The sequence below is a fragment of the Pristiophorus japonicus genome, chromosome 6, assembly GCF_044704955.1.
Source record: "Pristiophorus japonicus isolate sPriJap1 chromosome 6, sPriJap1.hap1, whole genome shotgun sequence".
In the NCBI taxonomy this organism is placed as follows: Eukaryota; Metazoa; Chordata; class Chondrichthyes; family Pristiophoridae; genus Pristiophorus; species Pristiophorus japonicus.
Window position 1 is genome coordinate 96,997,268 of NC_091982.1, and position 17,148 is coordinate 97,014,415.

At 43.5% G+C, this 17,148-nt stretch overlaps 1 protein-coding gene across 1 annotated transcript in view; it reads left to right on the forward strand.

Moving 5' to 3' along the window:
- Positions 1–17,148, forward strand: part of diaph2 (diaphanous-related formin 2) — a 503,895-nt gene that overhangs the window by 442,820 nt on the left and 43,927 nt on the right. The window contains exon 16 of the mRNA XM_070883985.1: positions 3,573–3,677. Within this exon, the coding sequence (XP_070740086.1) occupies positions 3,573–3,677 (105 nt within the window). The remainder of the gene's footprint in view (positions 1–3,572; positions 3,678–17,148) is intronic.

The following is a 17,148-nucleotide window of genomic DNA, read 5'->3' on the forward strand; positions in this document are numbered from 1 at the left end:
TTGTGGCCTGGAATGATCAAGATGCATAGAATGAAAGTGCAGCTGTAACCTTCACTTCAACTGACAAAGAAGTCCTCCTGGCGCTTCTAGGTTGCAGGTCTGCTTTTGCTATCTCACAGATCTTGGTTACAACTTCTTTGCGGAAACGCAGCCTTCTCGCACAGTTTGCATCACTCAGGTGAGGTATGAACGCCTGTCTCGATATACTCGATGTGGGTAAGGCTTTCTGCCCATCACCCTACATGCTCTGAGGTTCCTCATGTGATGATGTCTAATCAATCTTCTCCGCAGCACCATCATACAGAAGGTTTGCACGAGGTATGGCATTTTCAATATTGCCCCCATAATTAAATTGTAGCTTTGCAGGAAGCTCATAACAGCAGGACAAGGAGCTAAAGCTTCTTTCCTCTCTCTCTCTCTCTCTCTCTCTCTCCCCAAGATTGACACCCTGGTCTGGACCTTAGTCTGTGCATGCACAATATGTTTGCTTAGAATGGGAAGTTCGGCATTCAGTGAGGACATTTGGGGAATCAAAGTCCAATGCAATTCTTTAATTTGAGATTTTTTTCAATGTACCACCCCATCACTGACCGAACATCTCCTCACCGGGCTCGAGGGTCGGCAGAATCGCTCCCTCGCTTGGACACGGGCTTGGCAAACACCCACCTCTCCCACCCACCCCCCCCTTCTTTTGAAGCTGCTGTTTAGCCGAAGAGTTCTCCTCCCTTCAGTTCGGCTTCCACCCCACCGCACCCTCCCCTGGGCTTCTTTTGAAGCTGAGCCCGTGTGTCCGGACGAGGAAGCGATTCTGCCGGCCGACGCTCCGACCCTTGAGCCCGGTGAGGAGGCGTGGCACTTTGAAAAAAATCCAAAATTAAAGAATTGCATTAGACTTCCATTTTCTCCGTTTTGAGTTTGAAAAAATTAAGCTACATGATGCTGATGCATATTCTTTGTCTTCTTGACTTCCTCCAAAACTTTGCATGAAATGGCGTCCTTCTGTACCGATTTTTTTTCTTTAATGTGTGCTGGTTATTCTGAAGAGTCCAGAAGGTTTTTTGGGAGTGATCACATACGCCATTCTCGGAAAAACGTAAGTTGGCCAAACTTGCTTAAAGGTGAAAAACTGGCGCAGACATCAGGTTTAACCCCCCATGACGCAAAAAAATCCTAAGCTAAAACAATCGTAACTAAATGAGTTACGTTGGCACAGAAACTTTGGGGAAACTTGGGATATTTTAATGTACACCAAAAAAAGCAGCATGCCAAAAGAACAGTGCAGATAACTGGGGAAAATTGAGCCCTTAGTCTCTCTTCGTTTGAAGAGTCTATGTCTCAATATCCTAATTTGGGACAATATTGTGATATGCAAGAAGGGAAAAGGAAACTGGAGATGTATTTTTTTTCTAAAACTTTCTCCTTTTTTTGTGTACAATTTTTTAATTGCTTTTGAAGCCCCATTTTAGCATTGTAAACTCTCATGTCTGATCACATTACTTGGTGCACTGAGAAGTGGAAACGCTTACCATGTTCGCTGTACTATTAAATTAGCTGATTTGGTAGCTTTGTAGAGAGTGCAAAATGTCCTTGCGACTAGAGATGGTTACATTGGGCCCAAGTTTCGGCATCAGGTGAAAACGGCGCACCTCCAAGACTTACGTGACCTGCCTGGGCTCGAAGGTGCGCCGGAATATTTTGCTGCAATTCTCCGGTCCTCCTCGACCGTGGTGTGGCATGGCGCAGCGCAGTCTTCCTGGGGTGAAGCAAGCTGCAGGTGGGCGGGGTTAAGCCGCTGCATGTCTGAAGACTGCCGGCTTCGTTGCGCGTGCGCGTTGCAACGTGCGCGCCTGCGCAATGGCTCAGCAGGGCGTTTTTCCCCAGTCTGTTTCAGAATGGTGTGGGTACCGGGAATGGAGGAGCATGGAAAGGGGGCACTGGGGAGGCGATCGGTGGGGGAGAAACATGGGGAGGTGATCGGTGGGGGAGGAGCGAGGCAAGGGCTGGAGGAGTGTGGGTTGAGGGGCACTCGAAATGGTTGAAGGGCCGGAGGAGAGAGCAGGGGTGCCTCCGTCCAGCCCCCCCACGCCCTCCACCCCCCCCCCCCGCGGCGTCCAGCCCCGCCCACCCCCCACCCCGGCGTCCAGCCCCGCCCCCACCCCGGCGTCCAGCCCCGCCCCCACCCCGGCGTCCAGCCCCCCCCCCCCCCGGGTCCAGCCAGCCCCCCCGCCCCCCTGTCCAGCCTCCCCGCCCCCCCTGTCCAGCCCCACACACCACACACACACCGCCCCCCCCCACACACCACACACACGCACACACTGCCCCCCCCTCCCACACACCGCCCGCCCACCCACACACCACACACACACACACCTTCCCCCACCACACATCTCCCCCTCACCACTTTCCCCACCCCACACACACCTCCCCTCTAACCCCCACACACACACCTCCCCTCTAATCCCCACACACACCCCCCCAGCCCTCACTGTCAGATACAGAGAGAGAGAGACACTGGCAGGAACCCCTTTCCTTCACATAAAGGTAGGACTTCTATTTTTTTATTTTTTATTGATTGGTTGCTTATTACTTTGGTTTTGGTGCTTTAGGTGCAGGGTTCCTTCTATTTTTCATTAATTAATTGCTTATTACTTTTTGTGCTTCGTAAATGTACTGCTTTGTTTTGTGCTTACTGCTTTAAATGTATTTTGCTTCTTTAATATTGTTATGGAGGTGTTTATGGAAAATCCTCTAACTTCCCTTCCCCCCCCCCCCCTCTCCCCTGTTGTGATGTTGATGTGTCCTTTGTGTTTAATGCTTCCCACCCGCTGTCTCTGGCTGTGCCTGCACTAAACTTAACTCTCGGTAAGGTTTTTCAGAACTTACAAAAGTGGATACTTACTCCATCCTAAGTTAGTTTGTGTAAGTTTTCACTGCCGAAACTTGCAAAACAGGCCTGAGTGGCTGGACACACCCCCTTTGAAAAAAAAAATACCTTGCCTAAAGCCAACCTAAACTAACTCACCAGCACTGGAGCAAACTATTATCCGAGAATTGCAATTTCTAACATAGTCCAAACTAAACTAGTTGCTCCAAAAAACTAGGAGCAACTCCACCCAAAATTTGGGCCCTTTATTTGCAAAGCAGAAATGATAATACCTCTGTTCAAAGCGGCTTTGGCTGACATTCACTTAAAGTGAAGTCGCTGTTTTCAAGCCTTTGTTGCAGTAGTAATGTCAGTTGTTGCTATTTACCATACTTATTTCTGCATCACACGAGATTTTGATCCTACTTCCTTCCAGTGAAGAATTATGTTCTACAAACATCCAGTTGTTAACGGAGAGTGTTATTTGTTGGGGAGTTTTATATGACAAAACTGACAGTTGAACAGAAATAAGGAAATAGGAGACTGCTGTAAGTGTTGCTTAGGATGACTTGGTGGGAGGATAAAGAAAAATAAGGGAAACTGTCTTATTTAAATGATTAGTTTATCCATATATCAGTGTATATTAGTATTTGTACTGATTGATTAAATTGAGCATATCTGGAAGGCTTCATTTATGTATTTGTTTCAGTTTGATGAAGAATTTACAGCTCGACAGGAGGCTCAGGCTGAAAATCAGAAGAAAGATGAAAAAATAAAAGAACTTGAAACAAAAGTCCACCAGCTAGAAACCGAGGTAATGAAAGAAAAATGTTTTTTGTCAAATTTCCACAAGCAATGATTAGAAAGTCATAGAATCATTTATGACACAGGAGGAGGCCATTCGGCCCATCATATCCATGCAGGTCAAAAAAAGCTACCCAGCCTAATCCCACGTTCCAGCTCTAGGTCTGTAGCCCTGTAGACTGCGGCTCTTTTAAGTGCACATCCAGGTACTTTTTAAATGTGTTGAGAATTTCTGCCTCTTACCACCCTTTCAGGCAGTGAGTTCCAGACTCCTACCACCCTCTGGGTGATGACATGTTTCCTCATCTCCCCTCTAATCCTTCCACCAACTATTTTAAATCCATGTGAGGATAGTGGAAAATTGCCAGTAAAATCAGACTTTATAATAAATTCCACTGTTTTTTAGCCAACCATATAGGAAGTTTTTTATTCAATGCATGTTATGATGATCGTGATTTGAATTGCCATGCAAAATGGAATGATGAATTTAATATGCAGATAAATTATTGACTTCCTCAACTTGAGGGACAAAACAACCCTGAGCAGAATATGGTGGGATGTCGACAAAGTCCTAACAAACTGTTAATCTATTTTTAATGCTATTCTGTCCATTTATAAATGTACAAAAATGCATTCATGAACAGTACAACAACAACTTGTATTTATATAACGCCTGTAATGTAGTGAAACGGCCCAAGGAACCGAGCCACATGAGGAGAAATTAGGGCAGTTACGAGGTAGGTTTTAAGGAGAGTCTTGAAGAACTGAAGTGAGGCGGAGAGGTTTAGGCAGGGAATTCCAAAGCTTTGGGCCTAGGCAACAGAAGGCACGGCCACCAATGGTTGAGCGATTTATAATCAGGGATGATCAAGAGGACAGAATTCGAGGATTGCAGACATCACGGGCAGTTGTGCGGCTGAAGGAGATTACAGAGATGGGGAGGGGCGAGGACATGGAGGGATTTGAAAACAAGGATGAGAATTTTGAAATCAAGGCGTTGCTTAACTGGGAGTCAATGTAGGTCAGCGAGCACAGGGGTGATGGGTGAGCTGGACTTAGTTCGAGTTAAGACATGGGCAGCCGAGTTTACGTAGGTAGAATGTGGGAGGCCAGCCAGGAGTGCGTTGGAATAGTTAAGCCTAGAGGTAACAAAGGCATGGATGAGGGCTTCTGCAGCAGATGAGCTGAGGTAAGGGCGGAGACGGGCAATGTTACGCAGGTGGAGATTGGCAGTCTTCAGGGTCAAATATGACACCAAGGTTGCGAACAGTCTGGTGCAGCCTCAGACAGAAGCTGGGGCGAGGGATGGAGTCAGTTGCTCGGGAACAAAGTTTTTGGCACCGACCAAAAACAATGGCTTCGGTCTGCCCAATATTCAAATCGAGAAAATTTCTACTCATTCAGAACTGGATGTCGTATAAACATTCTGACAATTTAGAGACCGATGAGGGGTCAAGAGAAGTTGTAGTGAGGTAGAGCTGGGTGTCATCAGCGTACTTGTGGAAGCTGACGCAGATGGTGTTGCCAAGGGGCAATATGTCGATGTGAAATAGGAGGGGCCCAGGGATAGATCCTTAAGCGGATACCAGAAGTAACGATGCGGGGGCGGGAAGAGAAGCTGTAGCAGGTGATTCTCTGACTCCGATTCAATCGATAAGAATGGAACCAGGCGAGTGCAGTCCCACCCAGCTCGACGATGGTGGAGAGGTGTTGGGGTAAAAAGAAGACTGCTCTTGAAGACTGCTCTTCTTCAAGGTGGATCTTCTGAAATAACGGATCGACACCTGCCCGTATAGTGACCACGGAATCACTCAGACGAAACCTCGGTTCAACCGATCTTTATTCAAGCATATGCAGGGGAAGAGTTCTGATGAACCCTTCAAAGAACAATGGATTCACCCACGAGTTTACAGTTTCCGAGGTGTGCAACCCTCCTGCAAAACCTTCAATGACCACCGGTTGGTTTACAGCTGATTTACGAAGCTATATTGATTCGTTAACCCTTATCAAGACTGGCTGCTGAGTGGTTTTGCAACCTCTCCATCTCAGCCCTAGTTGGAATGTGTTGTTCCAGTCTTAACCTTGCTCCGGCGTTTCCAGCTTGGTCTACAGTTTTTAAAGATAAACACACAAGCAAAGCTATTCCCTTTAACCTGTTTCCATGCCATTTTCTAGCATTCTTTACCAAAGTTCAACACATCAAGCTTTGCTTCTTGGTCTTTCTCCATTCTAAAACCCATACAATCTGTCAATAGGCAACATACCACACTCCCCACCCTGAGATGGAGGATCTCCTGACTCCTCACAACCTCCCGATACTGATAAGCCCCTTAATCTGGACTACTCTACGTGTCAGATCAACTCACTACGTTCAGTATCCACTTCAGTGACCACCTGTCTGTCTACTTCCATTTTGGTGACATCTTTATCCCCTTACATTATTCTACCCCCTTACAAGTGGCATTGGAGAAGGATAAAGTAGTCAAATGTGTCAAAGACTGCAGACAAGTCAAGAAGGGTGACGAGAGATAGTTTGCCTTTGTCACAGTCAAAAATGATTGTGACTTTGATGAGAGCAGTTTTGGTACTGTGGCAGATGCAGTAAAAAGTGATATTCCCTCTTCTCCACCTCCTTACTGGGATTGATATTTGGGTTCTCAATAAATATGTATCGAAAGAAATCACTTGGATTTGGGAAAGAGGGGAGTAAATCCAAGTATATAGATAATATTGGGGTTGGAGGTATTGAAGAAAATTGCAAAAATGCATCAATTAAACAAGTGGGTATAACAGTGGCAGATGCAATGTAAGTGTGAACTAGTACACATTGAGCATAACAATGACAAGTGGAAGTACCATCTAAATGGGGAAACAAACCGGTGGGCTCAGATGAACAAATCATTAAAAGCTAAAGAGTGATTGGACTTCAGTACAGGATATATGAATGGGAAGGCCTTACTACTGCAATTGAACAGACTGTTGATCAGACATTATTTGGTGGCCCATCTTGGGAAGAATGTTCTGGCCTTGGAAAAAGTACAATGACAATTCATCAGGATGATGAAGGCGCTGCGTTTTGATGAGGGACTGGTCAACTTGGGTTATAGTACTGGAGATAAGCAGGTTAAGGCAAGTTTGCTGACGATACAAAGATGGGAGGAAAAGCAATGTGTGAGGAGATCACAAAAAATCTGCAAAAGGACAGACAGGCTAAGTGGGAAAAATTTGGCAGATGGAATATAATGTTGGAAAGTGTGAAGTCATGCACTTTGGCAGAAAAAAAATCAAAGAGCAAGTTATTATTTAAATGGAGAAAGATTGCAAAGTGCTGCAGTACAGCACGACCTGGGAGTACTTGTGCATGAAACACAAAAGGATAGTATGCAGGTACAGCAAATGATCCGGAAGGCCATTGGAATCTTGGCCTTTATTGCAAAGGGGTTGGAGTATAAAAGCAAGGGAGTCTTGCTACAGCTATACCGGGTATTGGTGAGGCCACACCTGGAATACTGCGTGCAGTTTTGGTTTCCATATTTACAAAAGGATATACTTGCTTTGGAGGCAGTTCAGAGAAGGTTCACTAGGTTGATTCCGGAGATGAGGGGTTTGACTTATGAGGAAAGGTTGAGTAGGTTGGGCCTTTACTCATTGGAATTCAGAAGAATGAGAGGTGATCTTATCGAAACGTATAAGATTATGAGGGGGCTTGACAAGGTAGATGCAGAGAGGGTGTTTCTACTGATAGGGGAGACGAGAACTAGAGGGCATGATCTTAGAATAAGGGGCCGTCCATTTAAAACTGAGATGAGAAGAAATTTCTTCTGAGAGTTGGAAATCTGTGGAATTCGCTGCCTCAGAGAGCTGTGGAAGCTGGGACATTGAGTAAATTTAAGACTGAAATCGACAGTTTCTTAAACGATAAGGGGTTTGTGGGGAGCGGGCGGGGAAGTAGAGCTGTGTCCATGATCAGATCAGCCATGATCTTATTGAATGGCGGAGCAGGCTCAAGGGGCCGTATGGCCTACTGCTGTTCCTATTTCTTATGTTTTTATATGATCAAGGTGTTTAAAGTAACAAAGGAAATGAACAAGGTAGATAAGTACATTTTCCTTTAGTAGGGGAATTGAAAACAAGGAGACAAAATGGACCAAATTTATGGTGGGTAATAACGGCGAACGAACAGCGTTTTGCTGTTATTACCCTTTGAAGCTAACTGCAATTTCAGGATGCAGCACACGCGCATCCTAACACAGAAATCCTTAAATTACCGTCAGTCATTCGTTGCTCCAACACTGGCTGCGTTGTGCGCCCCCCCCCCCCCCCCCGGCATAGTCAGAAATTAGAGTAATCAGTGAACCTGAAGAAAACGGGGCTTTTCCACGGTAAAATCGCTGTTAAATCCCCATTAAAAATTAAGTCTTGTTGGATTAGGTGTAACTGGGGTTTTAACAGTGCATTGACTGCGAAACAAATGCTCTGGCCCTGAAAAACACATTTTAATTTTGTGGAGTGTCAAATTTCTCCATTATGATTTAAAATACTACAATTTTTAAGAATCTTTTAAAAAGATTATATGTTTTAAAAGTTTGTCTATTTATTTCAGGTTTACCTTTTCCCCATGAAAGAGCCCCAATCTCTGTTTTGCTCTAACATTTTTAACAAGTTGGAATTAAAGGAGCTTCTTCAGTTCCTAGTTCCCGGTCTGAGAATTCTGCATTGTGATTGGCTGCTTAAACGGCTTGTTGACGTCACAACAGAGTGCTCTCGGGATTCCTCATTATATTACACTGAAATTGCTTGCGCATCGAAAAAGGCAACGTTCTTGGCACAGAGATTGCGAGATCTCTGTGGGCAGCTTTTTTCAGAGCCAATGGCAAATGCCTTTGCTTCGCCACTGACCGCAAATTACGGGTCATTATAAATGAAACTAAGCTGATTAAAAGTAAATCCAGAGAAAAAACCTTATCGAGAAATGCACTCCTCCAATAGAGGATAAAGGCCAAGTAAATTTGTGTTTAAAAGGGAAATAGATTCTTTTGAAGTGAGGATAACAAGGGATCTGGGATACTCCTTATGAATTGGGCTTAGAAAGAGAACTACTGGTATATTTTCTAAATGATGAGAATGTAGGAACTGTAGAGAAGCAGAGATTTGGGAATCCCAAGTTTGCAAATAATTAAAAGCTACCAGACAGGTACAAAAAGCAATCACAAAGCCTAATGGAATGTTGGCCTTTATCTCGAGGAGGTTGGAATACAAAGGGGGAGGAAATTATGCTTCAGCTGTGTAGAGCCTTGGTCAGACCTGACCTGGAGTACGAAGTTCAGTTTTTGGCACCGTACCTCAGGAAGGATGTACTGGCCTTGGAGGGGTTGCAGTGTAAATTCACCAGAATGATACTGTGGCATAGGGGGTTAAATTATGAGCACAGGTTGACTTGTGTTCCATTGAGTATAGAAGATAGAGGTGTTTAAAATGTTAAATGGATTTGATAGAGTAAATATGGAGAAACAATTTCCTCTGGTGGGAATCTTCAAGTTAGAACTAGGCTATTCAGGAGTGAAATCAGGAAGCAATCTTTCACACAAATAGAAACAGTAATAGAAATCTGAAACTAAGCTTTCAGGGCTCAAATAGATAGATGTTTATGAGGTAAGGGTATCTCAGGATATGGAGCAAAGGTGGCTAAATGGAGTTGAGATGCAGATCAGCAAGGATCTAATTGAATGGCGGAGCAGACTTGAGGGGCTGAATGGCCGACTCGTGTTCCTTGTGTTTCTAATACAAGTAAAGAAGAGAGAGATGACAATGAAGGGGGCGAGAGAAAAGATCTTTTGCAGACTTGCCAAGAACCATCTGGGTGGCCTCATTAATTTTGTGACAACTGTAATTTTGAGCAGTATGTTTTGTACTTAATTGCTGGAGAATTATTTTCTCGTACTCTTGCTTGTGAATTTTTTTATGAGTAACAAATAATTGCTTACCCCACTAAGCTGGGTGAAAAATGCACATGATTTGAAAAATATATGGATGTATGTTGCAGTTTTTTTTCCTTTGCTGATAATATCTGGATCGCTCTGTGGGATATTGTGTGCAGGAAAAGAACAAGTACAGAATATGTCTCGTGGAGGAAATAACTTGTAATGCCAATGGTTTTGTGGGGGAGACAACAATCACTAATTTAGATCAGTATTAAACCAGTGCCTGAATGATTAAAGTCTAATGATATTTAGTTTAAAGCACAGGGACTATTTCAATTGATTAGAAACATAGAAATTTACAGCGCAGAAGGAAGCCATTTCGGCCCATCGTGTCCGCGCCAGCCGATAGAGCCGTACGGCCCTTCGTCAGCAGCCCCAAAGGTTACATACAAACCCATGAACAATGACGGAAAGGCAAAGAGCACCCAGCCCAAACAGTCCGCCCCACACCACTGCAACACCCCTTATACTAAAAACATCTACACTCCACCCCAATTGGAGCCATGTGATCTCCTGGGAGAGGCAAAAATCAGATAAAAACCCAGGCCAATTTAGGGAGAAAAAAATCTGGGAAAATTCTTCTCCGACCTATCCAGGCGATCGAAACTAGTCCCGGAGAATACCCTGGCCATATTCTATTCCCTGCAGTACTTACCATTATATCTGCGCCGACCAACAAAAGGTCACCTCTTCTGATCCCAATTACCAGCTCTAGGTCCGTAACCCTGCAGGTTACAGTACTTTAAGTGCCCATCCAACTATCTCTCAAAAGTGGTGAGGGTTTCTGCATCCACCACTCTTCCAGGCAGCGAGTTCCAGATCCCCACAAGCCTTTGTGTAAAGAAGCCCCCCCTCAAATCCCCTCTAAACCTTTCACCAACCACCTTAAAACTATACCCCCTCATAATAGCTCCCTCCACCAATGGAAATCGACCCTTACTGTCCACGATGTCCAAGCCCCTCAATATTTTGTACACCTCAATGAGGTCTCCTCAACCTCCTCTGTTCCAATAGGAACAAACCCAGCCTATCCAATCTGTCCTCATAACTAAGATTCTCCATTCCAGGCAGCATCCTTGTAAATCTCCCCTGCACCCTCTCTAGTGCAATCACGTCCTTCCTATAATACAGCGACCAGAACTGCATCTGTGGCCAAACCAAAGTATTATACAATTTAAGCATAACCTCCCTGTTCTTATATTCTATGCCTTGGCCAATAAAGGCAAGCATTCTGTATGCCTTCTTAATCACCTTATCCACCTGGCCTGCTACTTTCAGGGATTTGCGGACAGGCACTCCAAGGTCCCTTTGTTCATCTACACGATTAAGTGACCTACCGCTTAATGTGTATACGCTTTCCCTATTAGCCCTCCCAAAGTGCATCACCTCATACTTCTCTGAATTAAATTCCATTTGCCACTGCTCTGCCCACCTGATCAGTAGATTGATATCCTCCTGCAGCCCATGACTTTCCTCTTCATTATCAACCACACAGCCAATTTTAGTGTCGTCTGCAAACTTCTTAATCATACATCCTATGTTAAAATCTAAATCGTTGATATATACCACAAAAAATACTGAGCCCTGCGGAACCCCACTGGAAACATCCTTCCAGTCACACGAACATCCATCAATCATTATCCTTTGCTTCCTACCTCGAAGCCAATTTTGGATCCAACTTGCCACTTTGGCCTGGATCCCGTGGGCTTTAACCTTCATGTGGGACCTTATCAAAAGCCTTGCTAAAGTCCACATATACTACGTAATACGCACTACCCTCATCGATAGTCTTAGTTACCTCCTCAAAAAATTCAATCAGGTTAGTCAAACACTATTTTTCTTTCACAAATCCGTGCTGACTGTCCCTAATTAATCCTTGCCCATCCAAATGCAGATTTATCCTGCCTTTCAGGATTTTTTTCCAATAATTTTCCCACCACTGACGTTAGGCTGACAGGCCTGTAATTACTTGGTCTATCCCTTTTTCCGTTCTTAAACAAGGGTACTACATTAGCAGTCCTCCAATCCTCCAGCATCATGCCCATATTCAAAACGGACTGGAAACTGATGGTCAAATCCTCTGCTATTTCCTCTTTTACTTCGCTCAATAACCTGGGATGCATTTCATCCGGGCCTGGGGACTTATCTACTTTCAAAGCTGCTAAACTCCTTAATACTTCCTCTCTCTCTATATTTATTTCATCCAGAATATCACACTCCTCTTCTATAGCAGTATCTGCATGACCTCTTTCCTTTGTGAAAACAGATGCAAATTATTTGTTAAGAACCCAACCAACATCTTCCACCTCCTCACAAAGATTACCCTCATGGTCTCTAATAGGCCCTACCCTTTCCTGAGTTATCCTCTTACTCTTAATATATTTATAGAGCATCTTAGGGTTTTCCTTAATTTTACTGGCCAAGAATTTTTCGTGCTCTCTCTTAGCATTCCGAACATCTTTTTTAATTTTACCTCTTTCTATATTCCTCTAAAAATTCTAAAGTATTTAGCCGTTGATATGTGGCACAAGTGTCCCTTTTTTTCTTAAACCTCTCTTGTAAGTCCCTAGACATCCAGGGGGCTCTAGAATATATTTCTTTAAGGGCACTTGTTTGGCCAACCTTTCGGATCTCCTCCTTGAATGCTTCCCACTGTTCCGACACTGATTTACCCACAAGTAGCTGTTTCCAGTCCACTATGGCCAAATCACTCCTTAACTTAGCAAAATTAGCTTTTCCCCAATTCGGAACTTTTATTCCAGGCCTATTCTTGTCCTTATCCATAACCAACTTGAATCTGACTGAATTATGGTCACTGGCACCCAAATGCTCCCCCACTAATACCCCTTCAACCTGCCCAGCTTCATTCCCCAAAACTAAATCCAAGACCGCCCCCTCTCGTGTTGGGCTTGCTACATACTGACTAAAAAAGTTCTCTTGAATGCATTTCAAGAATTCCGCACCCTCTATACCCTTCACACTAAATTTGTCCAAATCAATATTTGGATAGTTAAAATCCCCTACTATTACTACCCTATGGCTTTTAGACTTCACAGCAATTTGCCTACATATTTGCTCCTCTATCTCCCTCCCACTGTTTGGGGGTCTATAATACATGCCTAGCAATGTAATCGCCCCTTTTTAATTTTTCAATGCGACCCATATGTCCTCAGGGTTAATGATCCCTCGAACATATCATTCCTCCTCACCGCTGTAATAGTTCCTTTAATCAGTACCGCAAACACCCCCCCCCCCCTTTTTACCCCCCTCTATCTTTTTTCTAAAAATCCTGTAGCCAGGAATAGTAATCTGACAAACCTGCCCCTCTTTCAGCCATGTTTCTGTAATGGCTATAATATCATACTCCCAAGTTTCTACCTGTGCTCTTAGCTCATCCGCGTTATTCGCTTTACTCCTTTCATTAAAGTAGATATGTGGTTGTAAAACTAGAGCCTTTGCCTGTTTTATTGGATTTTTTTAATGCATTATTTAGGTTTAGGGCTCCTTATTCCTGATGACCTATAATGCAAGAAATGTTCAGATGGTATGCAGTGCTCTCCCAGATTGAAGCTGCATTTTTGAAAAGCCAATACAACAGCCACAGCACCTGTATGCAACAGTATAATCTTTGCTTTTGGCTTGTCTATCTTTGATTAAAAGTACTGTTGCTGGTTTGAAATAGAGATACTTGCTTAGGGGTAATGTTAATCAGGAGCATAAATGAACACTCATGGTAATACATGTTACCAGCAGAATACTTTTAAAAGCTGCAATGCAAGATTGACTTGCTCCAGTGTTGACCTTTGCTGCAATCAATCAATGTCTGGACGTGGTTTGTAATACTTATCAAATGCATTGTACCTGAACTGACACACGCAATCTTTCAAACTTCAATGCTTTGGGAAATTTTTCAATTTTTTGTTTTTAAAAACCCTCCACATTCTATTTGGTTGCCTTTAACTGAAACCTTCCCACTTGCACTTGATGAGAAGTAATCTAGTTTAAATAAAACATACGCTGGGAAAGCAAAGGAATATTCATGAATGCAGATGAATTAACATCTTTCAGATCAAGTGAGCAATTGAAAAATTGTTAAATAGTGCATCAGCTTTTTACACCCTTGGGCTCTAATATTGAATACAACTACCTGAAGATACATCAGGTGTCATAGAAACAAAGAAAATAGATGCAGGAGTAGGCCATTCGAGCCTGCACCGCCATTCAATAAGACCATGACTGATCATTCCTTCAGTACCCCTTTCCTGCTTTCTCTCCATAATGCAGATTCCCTGAGCCATAAGGGCCATATCTAGCTCCCTCTTGAATATATCCAATGAACTGGCATCAACAACTCTCTGCGGCAGGGAATTCCACAGGTTAACAACTCTGAGTGAAGAAGTTTCTCCTCATCTCAGTCCGAAATGGCCTACCCCTTATCCTAACACTGTGTCCCCTGGTTCTGGACTTCCCCAACATCGGGAACATTTTACCCGCATTTAACCTGTCCAGTCCCATCAGAATCTTATGTTTCCATGAGATCCCCTCTCATCCTTCTAAACTCCGATGTATAAAGACGCAGTTGATCCAGTCTCTCCTCATATGTCAGTCCTGCCATCCCGGGAATCGGTCTGGTGAACCTTTGCTGCACTCTCTCAATAGCAAGAACGTCCTTCCTCAGATTAGGAGACCAAAATAGAACACACTATTCCAGGTGAGGCCTCACCAAGGCCCTGTACAACTGCAGTAAAACCTCCCTGCTCCTATACTCAAATCCCCTAGCTATGAAGGCCAACATACCATTTGCCTTCTTCACTGCCTGCTGTACCTGTATGCCAACTTTCAATGACTGTGAACCATGACACCCAGGTCTCGTTGCACCTCCCCTTTTCCTAATCTGCCGCCATTCAGATAATATTCCGCCTTCGTGTTTTTGCCCCCAAAGTGGATAACCTCACATTTATCCACATTTTACTGCATTTACCATGCATTTGCCCACTCACCTAACCTGTCTAAGTCACCCTGCAGACTCCTAGCATCCCCCTCACAGCTCACACTGCCACCCAGTTTAGTGTCATTTGCAAACTTGGAGATATTGCACTCAATTTCTTCATCTAAATCATTGATATATATTGTTAAGAGCTGGGGTCCCAGCATTGAGCCCTGCGGCACTCCACTAGTCACTGCCTGAAAAGGACCCGTTTATCCCGACTTTCTGCTTCCTGTCTGCCAACGAGTTCTCTATCCACGTCAATATATTACCCCCAATACCATGTGCTTTGATTTTGCACACCAATCTCGTGTGGGACCTTGTCAAAAGCCTTTTGAAAGTCCAAATACACCACATCCACTGGTTCTCCCTTGTCCACTCTACTAATTACATCCTCAAAAAATTCCAGAAGATTTGTCAAGCATGATTTCCCCTTCATAAATCCATGCTGACTTGGACCGATCCTGTCACTGCTTTCCAAATGCACTACTATTTCATCCTTAATAATTGATTCCAACATTTTCCCCATTAATGATGTCAGGCCAACCGGTGTATAATTACCTGCTTTCTCTCTCCCTCCCTTTTTAAAAAGTGGTGTTACATTAGCTACCCTCCAGTCCATAGGAACTGATCCAGAGTCGATAAGACTGTTGGAAAATGATCAGCAATGTATCCACTATTTCTAGGTCCACTTCCTTAACTACTCTGGGATGCAGACTATCAGGCCCCGGGGATTTATCGGCCTTCAATCCCATCAATTTCCCTAACAATTTCCCGCCTAATAAGGATATCTTTCAGTTCCTCCTTCTCACTGGACCCTCAGTCCCCTAGTACTTCTGGAGGTTATTTGTGTCTTCCTTCGTGAAGACAGAACCAAAGTATTTGTTCAATTGGTCTGCCATTTCTTTGTTCCCCATTATAAATTCACCTGAATCCGACTGCAAGGGACCTACATTTGTCTTCACTAACCTTTTTCTCTTCACATATCTATAGAAGCTTTTGCAGTCAGTTTTTATGTTCCCGGCAAGCTTCTTCTCGTACTCTTATTTTTCCCCTCTTAATTAAACCCTTTGTCCTCCTCTGCTGAATTCTAAATTTCTCACAGTCCTCAGGTTTGTTGCTTTTTCTGGCCAATATATATGCCTCTTCCTTGGATTTAACACACTCCTTATTTTCCCTTGTTAGCCACGGTTGAGCCATCTTCCCCGTTTTATTTTTACTCCAAACAAGGATGTACAATTGCTGAAGTTCATCCATGTGATCTTTAAATGTTTGCCATTGCCTAACCACCGTCGACCCTTTAAGTATCATTTGCCAGTCTATTCTAGTCAATTCACGCCTCAAACCATCGAAGTTACTTTTCCTTAAGTTCAGAACCCTAGTTTCTGAATTAAATGTGTCACTCTCCATCTTGATAAAGAATTCTACCATGTTATGGTCACTCTTCCCCAATGGGCCTCGCACAAGAAGATTGCGAATTAGTCCTTTCTCATTACACATCACCCGTCTAGGATGGCCAGCTCTCTAGTTGGTTCCTCGACATATTGGTCTAGAAAACCATCCCTAATACACTCCAGGAAACCCTCCTCCACCGCATTGCTACCAGTTTGGTTAGCCCAATCAATATGTAGATTAAAGTCACCCATGATAACTGCTGTACCTTTATTGCATGCATCCCTACTTTCTTTTTTGATGCTGTCCCCAACCTCAGTACTACTGTTTGGTGGTCATGGAATGCTTTTTTCATTTGCCTTAAAATGGAATCCAGAAAGACCGAGTCAGACATCAATGACAGCAAGAATAATATCACTACTGAGTTTTCTGGAGAAGAAACGACATTTCACAATCAAGTCCGCACAGTGACATTCTCTCGTGTTGCCTTATGAGAAAATTCAGTTGATAAGCAATTGTTACTTTAAACTAAACTAATTTTTATTGTTGATCATTAACTAGTAATAATGTCCATTTCTTGTATTTCAATCTGTGAACAATTACATTTTCTGTACACTTGTGTTAGGAACTGAAAGGATGGGAATGATTTGGAATTTCTGGATTTTTCTCATCACAACTGAGTTGGTTAATATCTTTTTTTTAAACAATATGTTATCTCTCAATCGGGGAGCCAATTATTTTAACTTCTCTCAAAAGTCACTGTTTGGCTGGGAAGTAAGTATTGTTGAATAGGAACAAGCTACCTGCTGAGCTCACTTTGGACTGTTCAACTGCCAGGGTCATCAGAGTTGAGCACAATCTTATTCTCGCCTACAGTCCAGCCATTGCAGCTGAGCCCAGTTCTGGCCTTCAAAGTCCATGTGCATTTCCAGTAGAGGCTACAGGGTACTGATTTGGGATATGGAACTCTCGCTGATTATCCCATGACCTAAACTAGAGGCACTGAGACCAATTACAATGTCCCTATTGCCATCTGTCTGAAATGAACAAACTCAGCACAGACTGTGGATCAAATCTTGGGAATTCTTAGTCTATATGATTCAGCTACTCACCGAATCACT